Genomic DNA, 21009 nt, shown 5'->3' on the forward strand with positions numbered 1-21009 from the left:
AGGCGATATTTGGTTTAGAGGACAATGCATTAGGATTTTGATGTAGGTCATCCCTTTTTTAAGCAAGATGTTTTAGCAAGATATCTGGCTTTCCGCTGTGCAAATTAGAAAGTTTTATTATATACATTTTACACATGCTTGGTTCATTTTTGCAATCTTTGTTTTTTTCAAAGAGGTCACTGCTAATGCATACACCAGGTATAGATGCTAGGGGTGTATCAAATTTAGCCACTAAGATATGTGCTTTCAGGTTTTGTCTTACATTTTTACAGAACTTCCTTAGTACAGATCTAGCATATGCATTGTGTTTATCTATACATAAACCAAATTACAGTAGTACATCATTGTATAGAGGGTTTTTGATGTTTTCAAAAAATAGTCTGTTCACAAAATTATCCATTATATACTTCCTGTTTATAAAGCTCCCCCAATAGGAAAGAGCACCATCTAGTGACAAACTGACATATTGCATCAAATAGCATATGCCTTTATTTTTTACTGTACCCCAAGTTATAAAAACCTTTCAGTTTATAGGGGACATATTTTTGCAGTACCATAATACATTGAGCATATTTTGTTAGTTTTGTTGAAGCTATCAATATACTGATGCCATAATGGTGTCCATATCAAATTATTATTGATAACAATGCTGCCATTCCAAAGAGCCCTTGGAACTACCAACCACCATCTAAATTAGTCTTTCAAAGCATGTAAAAGAAACTATAGTTCCTAAAAACAACAATGGACATAACAAATCAAGAGAAACCAGCTACAAACATCTATTTATATTTGAAAACACAAAATACGTTTACTTAAACATTTCTGCATGCATGCATGCATGTCATACACTTCATTTGTAATTTAGCAACTGTGGGTATGAAATCAACTTCTAATACACTTCCCAGTACTCTATGCACAGATTACAGATGGCAGTGAAACGTTCGATGGGCAGAAGGAGTCTTTACAGGAAGGGGGAGGCTAACAGCAGCACATGGTTACTTGGCTTCTTGGGGCTTTTTGACATTCTGTTTTTCTTTAGCCTAAAAAACAAAACACAGTTGATTAAAATGTAGGCAGCGATTTATAGCTTTTATAGAAGAGACAATACATTAAAACATACTTTAAGACATTAAAAACCAGAGAATTCAGTTAGCAAGGAAACAAAACTTCAACCTAATGTAAGGAACTATCAGAATTGTGCACCTCTACCCTTTCTGTAACAGATGGATGTTTTCTGTCACACTAGTGCCATCTAGTGGTGGTTCAGAATGTAACAAGTTGTTCAGTGGGTCAGAATAAACAAACCACATAGTACAAATACATTTTGTAAAATTAGACATTTGCAGCATTAGTCTTTTGTTAGCAATTGTATGGAACAACTCACCTTTTCAACCAATGGTATTAATTGTTGGTATTCTGCCAAAGTCTTCAGTAGCTCCATAATGAAGGGAAGGTAGTTGTGCTTTCTTCTGACATTTTCAATCTTTTCAAGTAAAACAAAAACATCAAGATGTCTGGCCGCAAATGGTATTGACAATTTGCAAAGTAATTTTAAGTGGTCATTTTTATTGAATGACTACAACTTAAACAGTAAAAGGATAAACAGATTTTTAAACAGCACATTACACAAATGTAATAAATCAGTCATTATATTTTACTAAATACGTAATGCACATTATGCAAGCACTTTAACTTCAAAGCCTAATATAGGACACATACCTTGTATTGTTTTAATTTCTGATTCTCCTCCTCAATTAACAATTGGTATTTTGCAATTTCTGACTGAATGGAACTGAACAGGGTGCTACTCTGGTCTGTGTCCATTGGTTCTTCCTGTATATTAAATCAGATTTAAAAAACAACATAAACTATTGGTTCATTGACTAACAAAGACATACAGTATGGAATGATTACTACTTAAAGGGTACACAGCATCTACTTGAATTTGTTCTGCATATCTACTTGATATAATGTTCTGTTGCAAGCATTTACTGTGTTTGATATCTGGCAATACATTTTATAACTTACCTCTGTGAGCTGACTCTGTAGTTCTGCAATATTGCGTTCATAAACCAGCTTTCTGTCCGAGACAATTGCCATCAGGTTAAATCTTATTTCTCCTTCACTGTATCTAGAGAAAAAAAAAAAGATTTTACAGTACGCAAACACAAGGGGGCAGCGAGTACACCAAAAGAAACACATTTCATAGGTAGAAAACATCCATTATTTTATGATTTTTGCATGTATTAATTTACTTTATATGGTGGAATTAGTGCAGTTTTAAAAGGACAAGCTTTTTTTCTTCAAAAAATTAGTGGTGCAATCGCACCCTAATTTCACATTTGATTATCTTATAGCATTTATCAACGATAATCAACGCATTTACGTTCTATTTATTTATTTATTTTAAATAAGAAAAAACCTGTTTAAAAAAAAACAAAAAAAACACCCAAGATCCAGTAACTAAAAACACCATTGTGCATAATAGTTAAGGATACGCTTTTGGCACAGTGATTTTTAGTAGATTTCATGGGTGAATTGCGGGGAAAAACAAGATTTCACGGAAAGGCTTTAGCTACACCAACATACACAACAGCTTTTAAATAGTACACCAAAACCAATATAAAAGACTTCTGCTTTTGACTACTGATAAGTTTAAATGTTACTTTAGAGTACAAAACTTTCACACCAATGTAACTTTTTTTTTTTTTTTTTTTTTTTAAATACAGTAATGTACAATGCAGACTTTCACATCAACTATTTAGCGAAACAGACCCTGAAATAAACTGTTCCTATTTCTCTGTGCGCATCCGGCGTAAATATACTACAAAATCAGCATGTCAAATAACTGTTTTTATTACATGTTCAAAATTAAAGTATATATTTTTTCTTCCATAATAAGAACGAGACGTTTAAATTGGTTGTTTCTGAGTAGACTACAGAGCACTGCCCCTTTAAAAATAAAAACAAACAGAAAAAAACAATATGCAATTTTTTAATTCGACAAGATACATCTCACCACTACCCTACGATTTCAGAAACATATTTAAAACAAAATTAAAATATCTCCTGCTCTCTGCTGACACAACCGTTGGGCTTTTAAACAAGGTCGCTTCGGCACAGACTTCTATAGTGCTCGCCGCGGACGAGGACTGCGGCACTGCGCAAATTGACATGGAAGTCGTTTAGTCCACATATTATCTAATGCTGGTTTACAATCAAGGGAAATTATGCTAGTTACCGGACATCGGTGTGAAAACAGAAATTATTGGTCAGCTTCTCTTGAAAACCGCAAAGTCTGAGTAGGCTCATTTCCAAAAAAAAAAATAAAAATCTGAAGCCCCTCCCTCGAGTGCCAGTGCAGAGCAGTGTTAGGCTGTTCCATGAATCCTCCCTCAGATGTGGGAAAGCCGTCTGCTTTCAATTCACAAATGTAATTTCACCTCGAAGATTTTACTATAAATGGCAATGTTCAATGTAATGTTCATGGCAAATAAAAATACAAAATATATGTTACAATCAAACAGTCTTCAGGGACTATTTTTTCTCAGTGGAAGGATACATAATATTTCTTATTTGTTTCCTTAAAAAAATTAGTTTGTGTAATTAATTTAAAAAAAATAAATAATAATAACCCAACCCCGGGTGTGCAGCAAGACTATTCTTAATGCACTTCCTGGGTAGTTGAAGGCACAACGCATCCAGGGCGTGCAGTAAGAATTGTCTTACCGCACACCCTGTCGTGGGTTATTTCTTATATTTTATGTCCAAAAGCAAAGCAAAACATTTGAAATAATCTCACAAATCCTGACTAATTTAACTATCATACTAAATTTGTCTTCTTATGTAATATTGCCATATAATCCAAATACAACATGCTTTGAAACAAAATAAGGTAAATCGTTAGATTTAATAGATTTAAAACAAAATAAAAGTGTGTATCCTAGCAACGCGCTAATCTACCGTACTACCACTAAAAGAAGCCCACTCTCACACACTCAAGGTTTTAATGCAAACTGGTAACAGGAGACTTCAAATGGAGTTCTAATTTAATGCATCGATTCACCAATATGTAATTGAAGCTCTGGAAATTTACGGACAGATGATCAATAATCTATGCACCGATTAATTGTTGCACCCCTACCAAAAACATCACATGTTTATTTGGGCCGTTGCATAGCTTTGTTTTATTCCATACATATACTCTTTGCCAATTGAAAACAACGACCTTGTTATTCAGAAGGCAGGGTTTCAGATATGTGACTAACAGACAAACTGGGTCAGCCTCAACAGGCATACATCCTAGTTAGATAATATTGTGGAACATTTACTTTTGTATTCTTTTCTCTATAACTGGTCGAACTGCGCTGATCCAGTCATCTTGATTACAGACACCTGAAAACAACAACAAGAAATTACAGTATGCGATAAAAATACTAAAAAAGTGAAAACTAAACCATGTATTGATAACAAAAAGAAACTTACCCAGGTCAATCGGACCTTCTCGAAGCCCATCCAGTTCATATAACCTGCCATTAACTGGAACGTAGCTCACAAAATGAAAAGCATCTTCATCTTTTGCAGTGGACTTTGTATCAAATTCAAACATCTGCTGCCTATTAAACTCAATAAAATGGAGTATTTATTAAATTAAAATCAGTTAAATTACAGAAGCCACTTGCATGGCTTGATTTTGTCCTCATCTGTTCAGACAGTCTACAGGCCCCAGGGAAAACAATATGTTTTTAATACAAATAATGTATTAAAGTGACACTTATTTAAATAGTTATCTATTTCACTCTAACAATTTCACCATTTCATATATTACACATTTATAAATGTTTTACCTTGCAAAGCTGTTGTGGACTTGTCGAATCACTTCAGAATTGCTTAGTGCCAGGCCTTTCATCTGTTTTTTTTTTTTTTTTAAAGAAATTATATTCATTACTTTTTTGGTTGCTTTGATAAAAAAATAAACTAAAAACATTCGACAAATGAGTCAAGAAGTCTTGGTCAATGTCTATGTAACAAAAAACACACATTAGATGGGAAAGCCAGACTTTACTAAATCCACAATTGCTATTCAAATTATACTACAGGTAATTTCAAAACGGTTTTCCAGTGTATTGGGGAGATTAGCATTATAACCTTGTCCTTGCATGGTTACCTAATCTCATAATACAGTAATTGTACATACATCTGCAAAGTAACCAAATGTGTATCTTTTAATCCTAACAATATCAGACAATACTTAAAATAGCAAGTATTTTACTTGAGATGAAATCATTTGTAAAACAAAAATTAAACATCCTACAAAATTACTGTTCAGATACAGTATCAAAAAGAATGAAAAGAACCAAAGGTAAATACTACATATTCAAGCACAAAAGTACAACATAAACTGTACTTACGGTAGCATCGAAACTTTGTGAGAATTCCTTGAATTCAGTTAATGTTTCACCAAGCTGCATATCAGAATGGTGGCAGTTCAATAATACACTCACTATAGCTTGGGTCGCACATGCATTATTAATGACCTAAAAACCAAAAAGGAAAGCATTAAACATGTACTGGTCATCTGTAGAAAGTGGCTACAATCAGTCATCTATGAATGTGTGCCAGCTGTGCTGTCTTGTTCATCATGCTTGAAACTGACTTGCAAAGGCAGATGCGCGAATTTATTTCATGAATAACTAAAAAGAGTAATTCAGTGTAGGAGATGTCATTACTTAGTAAATATTGACCAGTCATTGGTCAGTTGCAGGTACAGCTACAAGATATAAACAGCTTGAAAGCTGCTTTATAATTTACATTATTCACTGCTTTTGGTGGAAAGTCCTTTTAAAAAGCTTTTCATACAAACGTTTTTTTTTTTTGTTTGTTTTGTTTTTATCTATGTCAGCCCTCACAGACTTCAACTAACTATTTTAAATGCAGAAAAAAATAGTTGGTCAATGTTTTTCAATATATAGGATAAGTAGACCAGACCTATGTTTCAGAGATGTGGACATAAATCAGATTTCTGTTTTTATTTCACTGCAAAGTATAACAGATTAATAAAAATGTGACTGCAAATGCCTGCTTAGCAAAGAAGAGGTGATCAAGTCTTGAATCCTGTACAATGGACCCAGCAGGTTCCTCCCCTGGCTGCCATTTGAAAAGGAAAATCAATCCATGGACTGGTCTGGAAAAGAACAGGCAGCAAAGAAAAAAAAAAAATCACTCTCTCCTATACATGCACTGTCACAAGCAGGGAAATGTGATCATCAACATTCAGAACACCACAAAGAATCTGAACTTTTTATGGAATACATCTTCCCTTGACACCTAAGGCTGTAATACTGTGCCAATAACTCCTATTGGAAATCTGCTATTTGCAACAGTAATGCGTCATTTAGGTAGAATATTTGTTAAGCATGCATTTGTCCCTTCTACATATGAAATGGCAAATGTATCTTTCTTCTTTTGGGTGGGGTTTGGCTTCCGTTTCAAAGGGGCATTTAAAATAAATGAATCTACTGCTACAAAATATCACCTAGACATAAAGTAAGGTTTGGCAAATGCCCACAAAATACCAAATATATCTATACCCACTTCAGTTTTTCAAAGTTCTCTGGTTCCATGCTCCATATTTCTTCAACCTGGGATCCCTTACAACCTAAAAATGGTTTATTAAAAAAAAAGAAAAAGAAAAGAAACATCACATAATTGCCACCCCAAAAGACGACTGCAAAATAAAACCGCGTGGCAAACAGGAAGACTGTAAATAGGTTGTATTGATGAGTACAAATAACAGCAATTTTCAACAATGATTACAGGCAGCTACGACTGATATGCTTTCTTTTTCTCTTTGACTTAACTCTGGAGTGAAAACAGTTACGTTGCTTCTCCTAAGCAGGGCCCGATATCGGAATGCATCAGTCTCGGACCTGTTTGAGTCTCTTTGAGGCTCAATTACATTTACAAGCTCATTAAGTAAAAAATAAAATAAATCCACAGATTTAGATGTACTGTATTTAAACAAATAACAAATGCCCAAAGCCATAAAGACAGGACAAGTACAGCACGTTAGACGTCATGTTTACACAAAAGCAAGCCCATGATAAACAACAATATTGTAGCTCATACCAAACCCTTTAATGAGTTCGGTGAAGACTCCAGGGTCACTCTCCATTAGACACCATTCTCCCGCGCTTCCAGACATTTTAGTTTTTTGTAACTGATGGCTAGACACAATTGAAATATGATCAACGTATTTGCTGTCTCTACCTTTTCAATGCAGCTGCCTGCAAAAAAATTGGAAGCACCGCCCCTTTCCCGACAACCTCTGCAAGAAGACGCTGTAACCATAGACATATATACCATAGAGATGGGAAGTGTAACATTACATGATTGCACTGAGAAGACAGCCGTTGTCGGATCTAGTTCTATATGTCTATGGCTGTAACACTTCCCATCTCTATTGTAACTATATATATATATATATATATATATATATATATATATATATATATATATATATATATATATATATATATATATATATATATATATATAACATCATGATTTAGAGGAAGATTGAATATAGTCGAATGCAAATTATGTGTCTGTCATGAATATGCATGACAGTGGCAATTTCTGACAGCACTTCGGCGATAAAGAGCTCTTGTCAGGCCAGGTGAAAACATCGTAGAAATAATAATAATAATAATAATAATAATAATAATAATAATAATAATAATAATAATTTATTTCTTAGCAGACGCCCTTATCCAGTGCGACTTACAATTATTACAAGATATCACATTATTTTTTACATTCAATTACTCATTGATACAGTTGGGTTTTTACTGGAGCAATCTAGGTAAAGTACCTTGCTCAAGGGTACAGCAGCAGTGTCCAACACCTGGGATTGAACCCACGACCCTCCGGTCAAGAGTCCAGAGCCCTAAGGCGAATCGTGTTTAAAAATGCAATCGTTTTAAAAAGACAGTGCTTGTAATAGGAAATAATGCAGACTTTACATTATATAGATAAGGGAAAAGTCGCTTCCGGAGCAATGTGATCTCAGCAACAGTAAATTACTGCTTATTTTTGTTTAAATATGCATCAGATGCATATACATATGAATGGAAATGTTTGTAAACTTGTCCTGAAAGGCCTACTTAACAATACCTAGTCTAGTTAATACTAGCAAAAGAATGAGTCATCATATGTTTCCCTTCGGTTTGGTGTGCAAACCAGATGTCCGACCATGCGTACAGAAGATCTTTGATATTTTAAACGCGACTCCGCCTTTACTTCCGTCACATTGCACGCAAAGGATTCTGGTAGAGAGCTCGGGATACTTTTTTCTATGGAGAGTCAATGGAGCCGTGAAAAAAATCAATAGTTTTTGCAATTTTCTTTATGTTAAAAAAATGCATCCAACTTTGAAGTAGATTTCACATTTTACCAAGATCTATTGAAGAAAACATCAGTAAAATTAATTACGTAATTATTATAAAAAAGGCTATTTTCTGAGCACTGCCCCGTTCTGTGACGCATGCGCAGAAAATACAGTTAGGGCTGATCACACGTCATCCATGTACATTTCCTGATGGAAGGGTAACGATAAAGAGATTTTGGCGATAGTTTAAAGCTCTATCAGATATATTTTATTACTAACTTTGTGTATATGTTCATTATTTGTGAACCTGCTTTGTCCAAGTAGCTATTTGTTTTGTTATTTTGTGTTATTATATTATTGCTGTGTAGTTGTTAATATTTTTTATATTTTTAATGTTATGTATTGCTAAAGTTATGTGTTACCCGAATGTTAAATTACTTAATGTATACACTTTTTTAATTAAAAAAAGATATTGCAATGTGTGCATTAATAATTCAAGTGTTTTTCTCAACATTTATTTGGTGATTGTACTTATTTTTGTAAAACCTACAAATTGCATATATGACGAGAGAGTGGCACAAATGTATGTAGTTGGGATTACTATATGATCTGGATATTCATAATCTGTCATTGTCAATCAAAACCATTATTATAGTGCCTAATTTATGATTATGATTCCCTTTGCCTCTGCACGAGCGCATAGCCAGCTGGGCAACCTAGTCTATACATTATTTACGCCCTGGTAACCCTGTAATTTGATAAAATATTGTAAACGGAAACATATACAACGGAATCATGTAGAAGATAAAAGATAAAAATCCTGAAGGAGCCAATTGAAAAATCCAAAAACAAATAATCAGAATATAAATAATATAAATACTGCAGGAAAATCCAATAGGACTTTTTAACTAGAGAAAATATGTATATTTTTTGCTATTACACTCTGCTGTATATGTAACAATAATATGTAATTGTTGCCTGTAGTCTATTTCTTTTAAAAACGTTTTAATTAAGAACACGTTTGTAAACACGTTTCTGGTTATGTAATTGTTGTAAATTAATTATTGTAAATGTAAACGGCGACCAGTTAACTGTACCAGTGTTTTGAGTTATTTGAATAAAAAAATAGTTTCTTCAAGAAAAATAAAGGTTGACTTTACACTTATGTCTCTTATCTTATATTGTGTCTTAAGCACCCGTAGTTAATAGTTTATAAACAAAATAATATACAAAATAATTACACATAAAATATCGTATTACCGATATCTTATGTATTTTCTTGTTTAATTGTAGCAACCTATATTTAAAAAAATAGTAATTTAAAAGATGGTTAAACATTAAACTTAACTTAATATTAAGAATATTAATAATTACACACTGTAGAAAAGAAAGGCAGATGAGTTACACACATGTGGACTTGTATATGAGGTCGTAGCTTGTTTAGAGCGATATTTCTGCGCATGCGCCATAGAAAGGGACAGTGCTCAGAAAATAGCCTTTTTCACAATAATTACGTACTGTCATAATTTGCTAGTGCTGCCGTTTTCTTCAAGAGACGTTACGCAAATGTTAAATCCACTTCAAAAGCTGGATGTTTTTTTTTAACAAAGCGAAATTTGCAAAAAACAGCATTTTTTTTCACGGCTCCATTGACTCTCCATATAAAACATTCTCCCGAGCTCTCCTAGAATCCTTTGCGCGCAGTGTGGCGGAAGTCTCCATTGAAAATCCGCGGAGTCGAGTATCTTTGAATATACATCGGAATATCTTTGCGGGGCTCGTTGAAGCGGATGAGCGTCCTGGCAGTTGTGGGTAATTTTTAAGAGAGTGAGAGATACAGTGGAGAAGCAGACGGCAGAGACAAAGTAAGGAGCTCTGTACTGATTATATGGAGGTGGTTAGCGGGAAAAAAAAACCCCATAGAAGTCTGCAGGTAGGCACAGAGCGATGTTAGAGAGGAAATAGAGACAACGGGAATTGATGACAGAAAGGGGAAAAGGAAGAGCGGTGTTGATGGAAAAAATTAGGAAATAACCGAAGTAATGGCTAAAATAATTAAATCAGCAGAAAATAATAGGGCTGGAGGAAACGAGGAAGGGAGAAAAAAATGGAATAATCGTCAGATTAACAATAACAGGGATTTTAGTAATAAGTCCACTGAAAATTGCTGAATCGATAATAGGACGCGTTAAAGTGGTGAAAAAAATAAACAGATGAGGGTTGTACGTAGGATGTACGTAGTGGTAAATAAAAAAGAGTGTACACGCCCCTGTTTGGTGGAGTTGAACAGATCGATTCAACAGAGATAGATTGAACATGAACAGATACTACATTGTTATTGGCCCTCAGCCAACCAGAGCCCCCCATACCGTCCTTTCCCTCTCAGGTTCTGTTCAGGCCCCACGGTGCGCTTCACGTGAACAGTTCTGTGAGGGTCCTTTCGTGGGCTAGGATGAAGGCTACTAGTAGGTACAGTGTGCCTAACAGAACATAAACAACACGCATTCCAGTGGCTAACTCAGCAACACAACACAAATGCCCAAATAACATCAGAAGATACTGATGAATTTAATGAGAACATAATAAAGGGACTAAATATGGCAGCAAAATAATTTATTCCAATAAAGAAAAACAATACAATAAAATAGCAGTTCCGTGGTGGAATAAGAAATGTGATGAAGTGATAAAACAAACAAAAAAAGCATTAGACAAAGTAAAAAAAAAAAAAAAAAAGCAATGAATACAGCAACACTGATACAATATAAAAAGCTACAGCAATTGCACAAACGGAAATAAGATGTAGAAAAAGGCAGTACTGGCAAGAATACTGTTAAAAAATAACAGTAGATAAGAAAATAAGATCAATTTAAGAATATTGCAGCTAAAGGCAGGAAAAAGGGGTTATAACACATTGGGTCTTAAAAATGAAGAGGAACTTGTATATGAAGATAAAGAAGACAATTTATTGGGAATATAATTTTAACAATGAATAGTAATGGAAATTGTTATTTGGAATTTTTGACACAAATAGAGGAGTTTCATAAAGTACATTATAGAGAAATAGAAAACCAAGAAGAAAATGTTAATTATAATACAATATTTTCATATAAAGAATTAACAGAGGCTATTAAACAAGGAGAAATACAAGTCCAGGAGAGGACAATATTTGGTATAAATTCTTTGAGTATATGCCACAAGAATGTTTAGAGATTCTGTTAAAATTATATCATATAATATGGAAAAAAGGGTGTGTACCAAAAAAATGGAGAGGCAATAATAGTACCGGTGTTAAAACAGGGAAAATATCCTACAGATGTTATAGCATATGGACCTATAGCATTAACATCTACAATATGCAAAATAATGGAAAAAATTATGTGCACAAGATACATTTTTTTCTTGGAAAATAATAATTATTAACGAAATGTCAAAGTAGATTTAGAAGAAATAGGGCCACAATAGATCACGTAATAGGCAATAGAGAAATTGTAGGGGCAATATTGTAGGCAGAGTTGGGGTCAATTCCAGTTCCATTTCCAATCCCAGTTCCCTTTTATACAATTCCAATTCCTATTCCGTTTTACGGCATAGTCTTTACTGAGGTTTATGCCATAGGCTTTATCAGGTTCATTAAGTCGTATACAGTGTTTGTTTGCTCAATAAAGCCTTTGCTGTAAAATGATGGAATAAGAATTTGAATTGATTAAAAGGGAACTGGGATTAGAAATGGAATTGGAATTGAAAAAATGGAATTGACCCCAACTCTGATTGTAGGGGCAATATTTATAGACATTGAGAAAGATTATGATATGGTATGGAAAAATGGCTTGTATAAATTATATAAAATGAGATTGAAAGGAACATGTTTTGGCGAAAAAGAGATTTTCTAAAAGACAGAACTTTTAAAGTACAAAATGCAACTTCTAGAACATTTCAGATGCAGAATGGAATGCCACAAGATAGTGTAATAAGCCCAATTGTATACCAAGCATCAAAAGAAACTTATCACTATTATAACACATTTATTTTTGAAAAAAAGGTATATAAGTGATGGACAGTGACGAAATGTTTTTGGTTTCTTTTTAATCACTCGATCATTCATCCTTGACCATGACACGCTTCAGTGACTATGACTGAAACATATGCACTTAATCACCTAATTAGTGAGACAGTTGATTGGACACTGGATATGGATTGATTTCAGCTGTTGAATTGCAAGCTTGAATAAAGGCAATAAAGAAAATCACAGAAAAAAAAAACCAATATGCCACGTCTGTCAGAGAGCAGCGCCTTCGTACAATCGGCATGTTGGAGGCTGGACTAGGGCAGCATACTGTGGCTCACCGTCTTGGGTGCTCACAGCCAGCAATTTCAAACCTGGCGAGACGGTATAACCAGACACACTCTGTCAATGACAGGCCACAAACTGGGAGACCAAGAGTCACAACACTTGCTCAAAATCGACAGATCATTTTGCAGCATCTTCGTGATGTCAGTTGTTAATCAGCACAATAAAAAGTCACTGCACCTGCTGTAAAACAGAGTTTGTCATTTTTCGATCACATCTAGTGAATTTTATCCAAATATAAGTGATACGTTTCTTTTGATGATCAGTATATTTAATGTAATGGTAAATGATGCAGTAGAGGAAATAAGTGGTAGTAAAATGGGTCTTTTTGCTGATAATGGGGTAATATGAGTGAGAAGTAAAAAAAAATGGAGGTGGTAAAAGATAAACTATAGGAGACTGGATAAATTGGAGTTATGGGTGAAAAAGTGGGGATTTAATATTGCATTAGAGAACTGAAAGCATGCTTTTTTCTAAACAAATCAAAGTAAAAAAAATATATATAAAATATATTTAATTATATGGACAACATATAATTAAAGAAGTGGATGATGCCAGATATGTGGGGGTTTATTTAGATAAAAAAAAATGATGTGGCATAAAAATGTCAAAATTATAACAGATAAGTATAAAGGAAGATTACATTTGTTGAGAGTAATAGCAGGTACCAAATGAGGAGCAGATCAAGAGTCTTTAATGATCTATAAAGGTACAACAAGAAGTGTACTGGATTATGGAAGCCAAGTTATAGCAAGTAAGAGTCAATTAAATCATTTAGAAGCAAGTCAGGCACAGGCAGGGTGTGAAGTTAACTTCATGAAGGGCAAGGCAATGTTGCCTTCACTGGGCGTAAATATTCAGGGGGACGAAGGCAAAACATAAATCCAACCCAAGGGCACTTGCTCAGGTATTTTTTTTGGTGCAAGAATTTGAGCAAAATGAATAATTATCTACCTATTTTGTGTCCATTTTTAGCATTGGTGTTTTGGGGGGAATAACACTGAATTACAAAACGGCAATGATCATTGAAATTGCACCGTTGCATTTTAAAGTATTGCAATTTTAAGCCCGTTCTGTCACAATTTGATTTCATTCTGTCTAATCTCGTCCTTTCTGCAGTACTGTACTTGACAACTGTAAGTTCACATTATTATTATTGGTATCATTGTCGGGGACGAATTGTTGTGCACCCATTGCTTAGGCCTACCTGAAGGTAAATCCTAGAGCACTTCGCTGCCGCTTCCTTCCGTCTGCGAGTATATGGAAATGGGAGAAAATATAAGGAAAGAAATAAATGTACATATATAAAGGTAGAGGGCATGCATCATCTCCATTTAGATGGCATGCACCAACAACCCCCTAAAAAGAAGCATCACAACAGCTTAGTTTATTTTAATGGGAGGCTAATAAGAAACAAACATGCATATTACCACAGTGAACATGTACCTCATCGATTCTGAACAATATGTAAGTAACTGTATTTTTACATTTCAGTGGCACATACACCAATAGGTCGATTGAACAGGTGAATGGTTCATTACATCTTTGTTGTGGGTACAACAAAAGGATGTACGAGGAGCCTTAAGTGTTTACTGATGTACGCAGTGTTGGGCTATTGCATTGTCGAAGGATGGGATTTCTGTACTCGAGAGCAGTGAGCAACCCTGAGTAAATTAATATGAGGCTGATGATAAGTAACTGATTTGTTCAGAAGCAGACACCACAATTTGTGTAGGTTATCTACGACTGGCTAAGTTTTGCTTGCTTATAAAATATGTTGTGTTTAGCTACAGTAGTTTAACTTCTCATATTAATATTTGTTTCTAGATTGTTTGGATACATATGTAAAAAACTATTGTGTCTCAATGCATTTATCTTGTCTTAAATATTATTGTACTGATGTATATAGACTGTACATGTTATATAGAGACACAATTATATAGAGACACAATTATTTATCAAAGATTTATCTTTTTTCTAAATTAAACTTCTTAATTGCTTGTTATTACTGGTAACATTTTAGTTACATAAAAAATACATAAATAGATGTGGAAATAGTGGAGGTCTGTCTGGCACACTTTTAGTTGCATCAAGTTCTGCCACTCAAAAATTGTAGGAGTTGTAAAGATAGCACTTTTTAAAAAGAAAATAGATTATAAAAACAAGAATATGAACTAGTTTTAGTAAATACCACACTTTTAAGTAGGTCTGTTTGTAAATGTAAATGTTTGTAGCCATATGTTGATTTATTAAATCCTTTTTTTTCCCTCCAAGATAATTCTCTTGTAACATCTAATTTTCAGTGTGGTACAGTACTACTGTAATGTATTGTTTTGATAGGTGGAAGAAGTTGAGCAAATGGAGGCCACAGGAGAAACAATTCCCCAGTCACTGCCCCTGAATGAGCAACAGGTCCTAAACTCTGCAGGTGGATTTACCTGGGAGGTGAATGACATGACACGCCTGCGTCGCTTTTTGTGCTTCGGCTCAGAAGGTGGGACATATTACATCAAAGAGCAGGAGCTAGCATGGGAAAATGCATTGGTTTTATGCAGACTGATAGAGGATGGCAGGGGCGTCGAAGTGGTTCAAGAAATCAAAACATTTAGTCTTGAAGGGAGAGCAGCAAGAGCAAACCCTGCCCTGTTTGCTCTTGCCGTTTGCTCGCAGCACTCGGATATCAGAACCAAGCAGGCTGCCTTCAAAGCCGTGGGGGAGGTTTGCCAGCTTCCCACCCACCTGTTTACTTTCATCCAGTTTAAAAAGGACCTCAAGGAAGGCATGAAGTGTGGTATGTGGGGCCGAGCCCTGAGGAAAGCGGTGGCAGACTGGTATAATGAGAAAGATGCCATGTATTTGGCAATGGCGGTCACAAAATATAAGCAAAGGAATGGGTGGTCGCACAAGGATCTCCTGAGACTGTCACACATGAAACCTGCAAATGAAGGTAAAGAACAAAATGATGTATTGGGACTGTATATGTTTTATATTTCTTTTAAATATGAGTTTCATACAGGAAGTTGTAAAGCTTGTAAAAAATGACTTTAACCAAGGCATAACACACAGATCTTTGGCTAACATTTAGGGGGCTCACCACATAGTCTATCCTAATATATATATATATATATATATATATATATGATACACCAACTCCATAGCAACGTTCTACCCCCATAGACTGGGTCAAATTATGCAGGTTTTTCGATTTTATAATTCAATAAATACACATAATTAATAAAGTGTTGCATCATGTGTTTTTTTTTTTTTTATCCAAACATTTAGGCTGCTAAATATTTAGCAGCTGCCAAGGCAGTTTATTCACATTAATCTATAATGAAATGTGTTACATTTATTACCTGGTGAATTAAAAGGGAAACCTTCTCTTAATAGACAGTAGTGTTTCAGAAAAACAGGCAGTTGTGGTATTAATTGGAATTAGGCATATCCTTTGAACCTGACTATCTGCACAATTTAATTAATAATCATTTATCTTGTGTTAAGGGCTTGCACTGGTCGCTAAATACATTACAAAAGGCTGGAAGGCAGTCCAGACGGTGTATAACGAGAAGGAGAATTCAGACTGCATCCGAAAGGTTCTGCAATACTTGGAAGCTGTGGAAAAAGTTAAACACACCACTGATGAGCTTGAAGTAATTCATTTGATAGAGGAACACAAGCTAGTCAGAGAACAGTTACTCCCCAGCCACCTAAAATCTAAAGAGGTATGTTGTACTGTAATGGAGTATTAATTTTAGTAACTGAGGTACATTTCATATTTCTACATTTTGCCCTCATCATATTTTATTTATCATTTCTACTCCTAGTATTTTAAAAATACTAATCCCTTATAGGTGTTGAAGACTTTGCTGAAGGAAATGCCGCTAACTGTGATGATGAGAAATCTAGGAAAGATGACAGCAGACATGGTTCTAACAACAGGAGAAGTTGCCATGGTGTGTGAGCAACTCCAGAATGAAAACATTTTAAAGGTCAGAACTGTTACCATCTCTTTGTATGTGATTGCATAGATGAGGAGGGACTGAAAGTTAAGTTAATGTCCATTCAATTCCTGGCTCATTTTGAGACTTCCGAAAGCTGCCAGTTAGTTACAGACCTGATTTGATATGTGCACACATGTCTACTGGCATGCCAGATAGGTTAGAAAGAGATTTAAACAGCTTCATGTTTATTTTCCAGACACGAGTTCATCCTTTCAATGTCTTAATGGCTTTGGAAATGTACAAAAAAGGCAGTGGAAACCGAGGCAAGCTGACATGGAACCCAGATAAAGACATCCTTGAGGCACTGGACAGTGCATTCTACACAAGTTTCAAGGTTGGAAGAGGGGGGTGAGGGGTGCTATTTAAACTACATTTTTAATTAAATAAACATATTTTGTGTATTAGAAAGGCCTACATGTGGCACAGTGCAGTATTTCTTAAAAAAAACAAAAAAAACAAAACAATTTAACAAGATATAGCCTAGGGGTTGTTATGTTGAAATCTGCATTTCCTGATGAGACTAAGTGATGATAATTAGAGTACAGGGTTAATGCCAATCACTCTTTTCCTCAGAATGTGGAGCCCACAGAGAAGCGGTTGGTCTTGGCGGTCAATGTCAGTGACTCAATGAACAGCACTGTTTTAGGGAGTTCTGTTACTGCCGCCTATGTGGCTGCAGCTATGACTATGGTAAGCCAATACCAATTAACAAGACAGAAGACTTGTATAGGTTATAGCTTTTAATTTGTATATGACATATACCCGACAAAATGGGACCTATTAATATTAATGAGAAATATGCAGCCTTCCATTTGACACCTTATCTTAAGCCTGTACACAGTCAGTAGTGCCACCCCATGAAATTACCATCTGGGCACTCCCTCGCCTATGAATACACTTTATTGATTATAATTGTTGGAAAGTGAAAGTCCCTCTGCTTAGACTAAGAGATACACCTACCTGTATGGGCAATTTGCTTAAATTGGTCAGAATACCATCTAAACAATCTGAGTGGGTGTTGAAATTGTCTCATAGTTTGATTAACAGGCACTTTTTCTTACTGCAGCTACAATCTGACCTCTCATAAGGTCTTGTTTGAAGTACTAGTAGAAGATAGAGGTGCATTGAGTTACTAGCTGTTCACGAACAGTTGATAAGATACTGTAGTAATGTGTTTATTTTTTTAACAGGTTTTTGCACGCACAGAGAAGGACTCACACATTGGGTTTTTTTCACACTCCATGGTCCCTTGTCCTGTCACTGCAGACATGACTCTTGCACAAGTTGTGAAAGAATTTGAAAAGGTATGGACCATCTAGCGAAATCTGTTTTATTAAAGAAGTGGGTTATTAATATATGTATAAAATTCTTGCTAAAATAGTTTGATGTTTTGTTTAGTTGGTTTACTTATCTACCTAATTTAGATTACTATGGGGACCACTGACTGTGCCCTTCCCATGCTGTGGGCCCTGGAGACCAACACTGTTGCTGATGTTTTTATTGTTTTCACTGACAATGAGACCTGGCTTGGGGACATTCACCCAGCAGAGGCACTGAGGAAATACAGAAATGTAAGTTGATGACTATTTATTTTAGTTTGCATTAAAATAATTACCAGTCTTGATTTGAAAGCTATGTTATAATGCTTCAATCTGTTCTGATAAGTCTGTACTGCATATAAAGTTTGCTGACATGACAGGATACAAGCAATGTGATGATAAAAACCTAAATAACTTTTATTGTAACTTATTTTAAAAGGAGGCTGATTCATTAAGATCAGTATCATCCTTTAATTGCAGTTTTCCATTTGTATATGCACCAAAACACCTTGTGCAGCACAAATCTAGCCAGTAATTTATTGTTTAAAGCATCACTCAGTTCCTGTTTTGTTTAAACCTTTCTGTTTCTAGAAAATGGGAATTTTCTCTAAGTTAATTGTCTGTGGGATGACTTCAGATGGCTTCACCATCGCAGACCCTCAGGACCGAGGGATGCTGGATATCTGTGGCTTTGACTCAGGAGCTTTGGAAGTCATCCAATGTTTTGTTATGGATATGATTTAAATGAACCACAAAAACTGAACAACAGTGAAGGATAACAAATTGCACACAGCTGCAAGATCAATGGAGACATCAGCACATACTGATATACCAGCCAAACACCGACCTAACCATTAAGGTTTAACCCCTTTGCTGCATGCTGTATAAAATCATTAGACGGGCAATTTCATTTGTCCAGTTGTTGCATCCAGCAGGCTAGACAATGCCATTGACTTAACAATATATTAAAAATGAAACCAAACAACATGAAAATAATTTAAGCATACACTTTTACTGAAAACTTTTTAGAACTTTTACTGAAACTAAATACCCAGAAAAGGTTCAATGTACAGGGCAAGATGCAGCATAGGGTTAACAAGAATTGTTCTCCAACACACTTTATGATTTTGAATAATGTTATAAGATTATCATATTTGAGTCATGAGACTTTAACAAAATCTTATTAATTAAGAATACATTATAGCGTATATTGCTAATGCATACAATTTTATATAGCTATGAGTGAACTGCTTAGAAGTCACATTTTATAGGTTTGAAGCAGTGCATGCTATTTATTGTATTGTTTTTATTTTATATTCTATTTAATGGGATCATTCCGAAGTAATATACTTTTTAGAAAAAGTTAGACATGCTTGAGGAATTAGACAAGAGTTTGGAAAGAAACAAGGTTACATTTATCTTACGTAAAGAAAAGGACAAATGAAACTAGCTTTGTGCATTTTGTAAATGCTTAGTTTGTTTTTAACATTTTATTATATTAAGATGAGGGTAGCATTAATTGAATGCAACCTTTAAGATTAACCACATTTCTATAGCACTAATATAACTTTAACCCTTTGCGGTCCATTTATTAATCGCGCGTCAGGCACGCCAGGTCTGATTAATTTTCACACGCGCAGTTAATTTTATACGCGCTGTTTAAAAGTATTTTTTTTCACAGTCAAACGGGTTTAAATGGCCCTGCATATCAACAAAGCACACACTAGGCATCTCCAGCCCCGCCCCAGCCTTTTGTTTGCTACAGCGTTCAGCTGTGTAAGAAATAAATAATAATAATAATAATAGTCGTAAAAACCGATCGATCATCTCCAGATCACTCGTTTTATCACCAAACTCCTCAATAATGCGATCCAAGTCATTATTTTATTACTATAACATCTGAAAAAAGCTCTGCAAATGTCCGTGATAGTCTCAGTGCGCTGACGCACTTAGCCAGCTTGTTTACTATGGACGCCCATTATCTGATACCTGATACCATGTATGACTATTCATGAAATACGCCTTTTTTTTTTTTTTTTTTTTTTTCCCCGACTTGTCTCGGCTCCTGTCGCTACCACTCGGCAATTGAATGGTTTTCTCGGCTTTTTCCGGAGAAAAAACGACTAAACACACGTTTATTGCGTTGCTATAATGATGTCGGACCCAGTCCGACAAAGGACCTGTGAGGAATAATTGCAATGTCGGACCCAGTCCGACAATGGACCGCAAAGGGTTAAAATAAGTTTTTTGCTCTAAGAATATTTATAGTAATATAACAGTTAATAATTAAATACATTTTGTACAACATGTGCCCCCTGGAAAGTAAAACCTTATTCAGGAATATTAAAGACCAGTCAACTGTGAAGTGATTTAAAGGGTACATAAGGATCTTTTTATTTTATTGTGTTACATGTTCCCATGTGTTGATACAACTGTTTACGTAAGGTGTGTGTTTACTTTTTTTTTTTTACATTTTGACCACTTTTCTAAACTTTTAAATTGCATTCCCTGCCTCAAGATGGCTTCCCACAATACACATGGGAACATGTAACACAATACACACACCTTACGTAAACAGTTGTAGCAACACATGGGAACATGTAAAACAATCAAATAAAAAGGTCCTTATGTACTCTTTAAGGGTTGTTTCATAAACCGTATGGTTTGTTTTTGGAAGAAAACAGTTAATCTTGCTAAGTTTTTAGGGGAGCATTAAAGTGTAAGTCTTTCTTGCAAGATGGGTGCTTACAGTCAGCTGTTTTGTAGTACATTTTGGTAAACATTTGTATCATGATACATTCATTTTTTAGGTTATGAAGCATGGGTAGCTGCAGATCTCAAGTGACATTTTATAAAGTCTGTACATTATGCCTAGAGGTAGAAGAGTAGACAAATATACTGTACCTAATTGTGTACTAAAAAGAATAGATGTGATAGCCCTCAATACCTCCG

The 21009-nt window shown here is 35.0% G+C and overlaps 2 protein-coding genes across 9 annotated transcripts; one reads left to right on the forward strand and one right to left on the reverse strand.

Annotated features, from left to right (window-relative positions):
* Positions 1-98: 98 nt before the first annotated feature.
* LOC117417338 (ubiquitin carboxyl-terminal hydrolase isozyme L5) lies at positions 99-7389 on the reverse strand. Of its 3 annotated transcripts, none has more exons than XM_059034741.1 (11): positions 7270-7389; positions 6595-6658; positions 6079-6184; positions 5412-5537; positions 4848-4909; positions 4486-4616; positions 4332-4395; positions 2029-2131; positions 1720-1833; positions 1385-1483; positions 99-1040 (listed from the first exon to the last, which is right to left on the reverse strand). In XM_059034741.1, exons 2-11 carry the CDS (start codon positions 6621-6623, stop codon positions 996-998), a joined length of 879 nt encoding a protein of 292 aa, XP_058890724.1. In that variant the 5' UTR covers positions 6624-6658; positions 7270-7389; the 3' UTR covers positions 99-995. The 3 variants fall into 3 exon arrangements, with proteins under 3 accessions (XP_058890724.1, XP_033885301.1, XP_058890725.1); XM_034029410.3 differs by having other exon boundaries at positions 7129-7331; XM_059034742.1 differs by lacking the exon at positions 1720-1833 and having other exon boundaries at positions 7129-7335.
* Positions 7390-10072: 2683 nt separating this feature from the next.
* Positions 10073-20062, forward strand: LOC117416594 (RNA-binding protein RO60-like). 6 transcript variants are annotated; one of them, XM_034027817.3, is made up of 9 exons: positions 10073-10322; positions 15078-15684; positions 16239-16459; positions 16589-16726; positions 16935-17072; positions 17312-17428; positions 17929-18042; positions 18163-18309; positions 18649-20062. In XM_034027817.3, the coding sequence occupies exons 1-9, from the start codon at positions 10278-10280 to the stop codon at positions 18799-18801; spliced, it is 1680 nt and encodes a 559-aa protein (XP_033883708.3). In that variant the 5' UTR covers positions 10073-10277; the 3' UTR covers positions 18802-20062. The 6 variants fall into 6 exon arrangements, with proteins under 6 accessions (XP_033883708.3, XP_058890726.1, XP_058890727.1 ...); XM_059034743.1 differs by having other exon boundaries at positions 10073-10197; XM_059034744.1 differs by having other exon boundaries at positions 10073-14208; positions 18649-20061.
* Positions 20063-21009: the final 947 nt, after the last annotated feature.

Source organism: Acipenser ruthenus, chromosome 12, assembly GCF_902713425.1.
Source record: "Acipenser ruthenus chromosome 12, fAciRut3.2 maternal haplotype, whole genome shotgun sequence".
NCBI lineage: Eukaryota > Metazoa > Chordata > Actinopteri > Acipenseriformes > Acipenseridae > Acipenser > Acipenser ruthenus.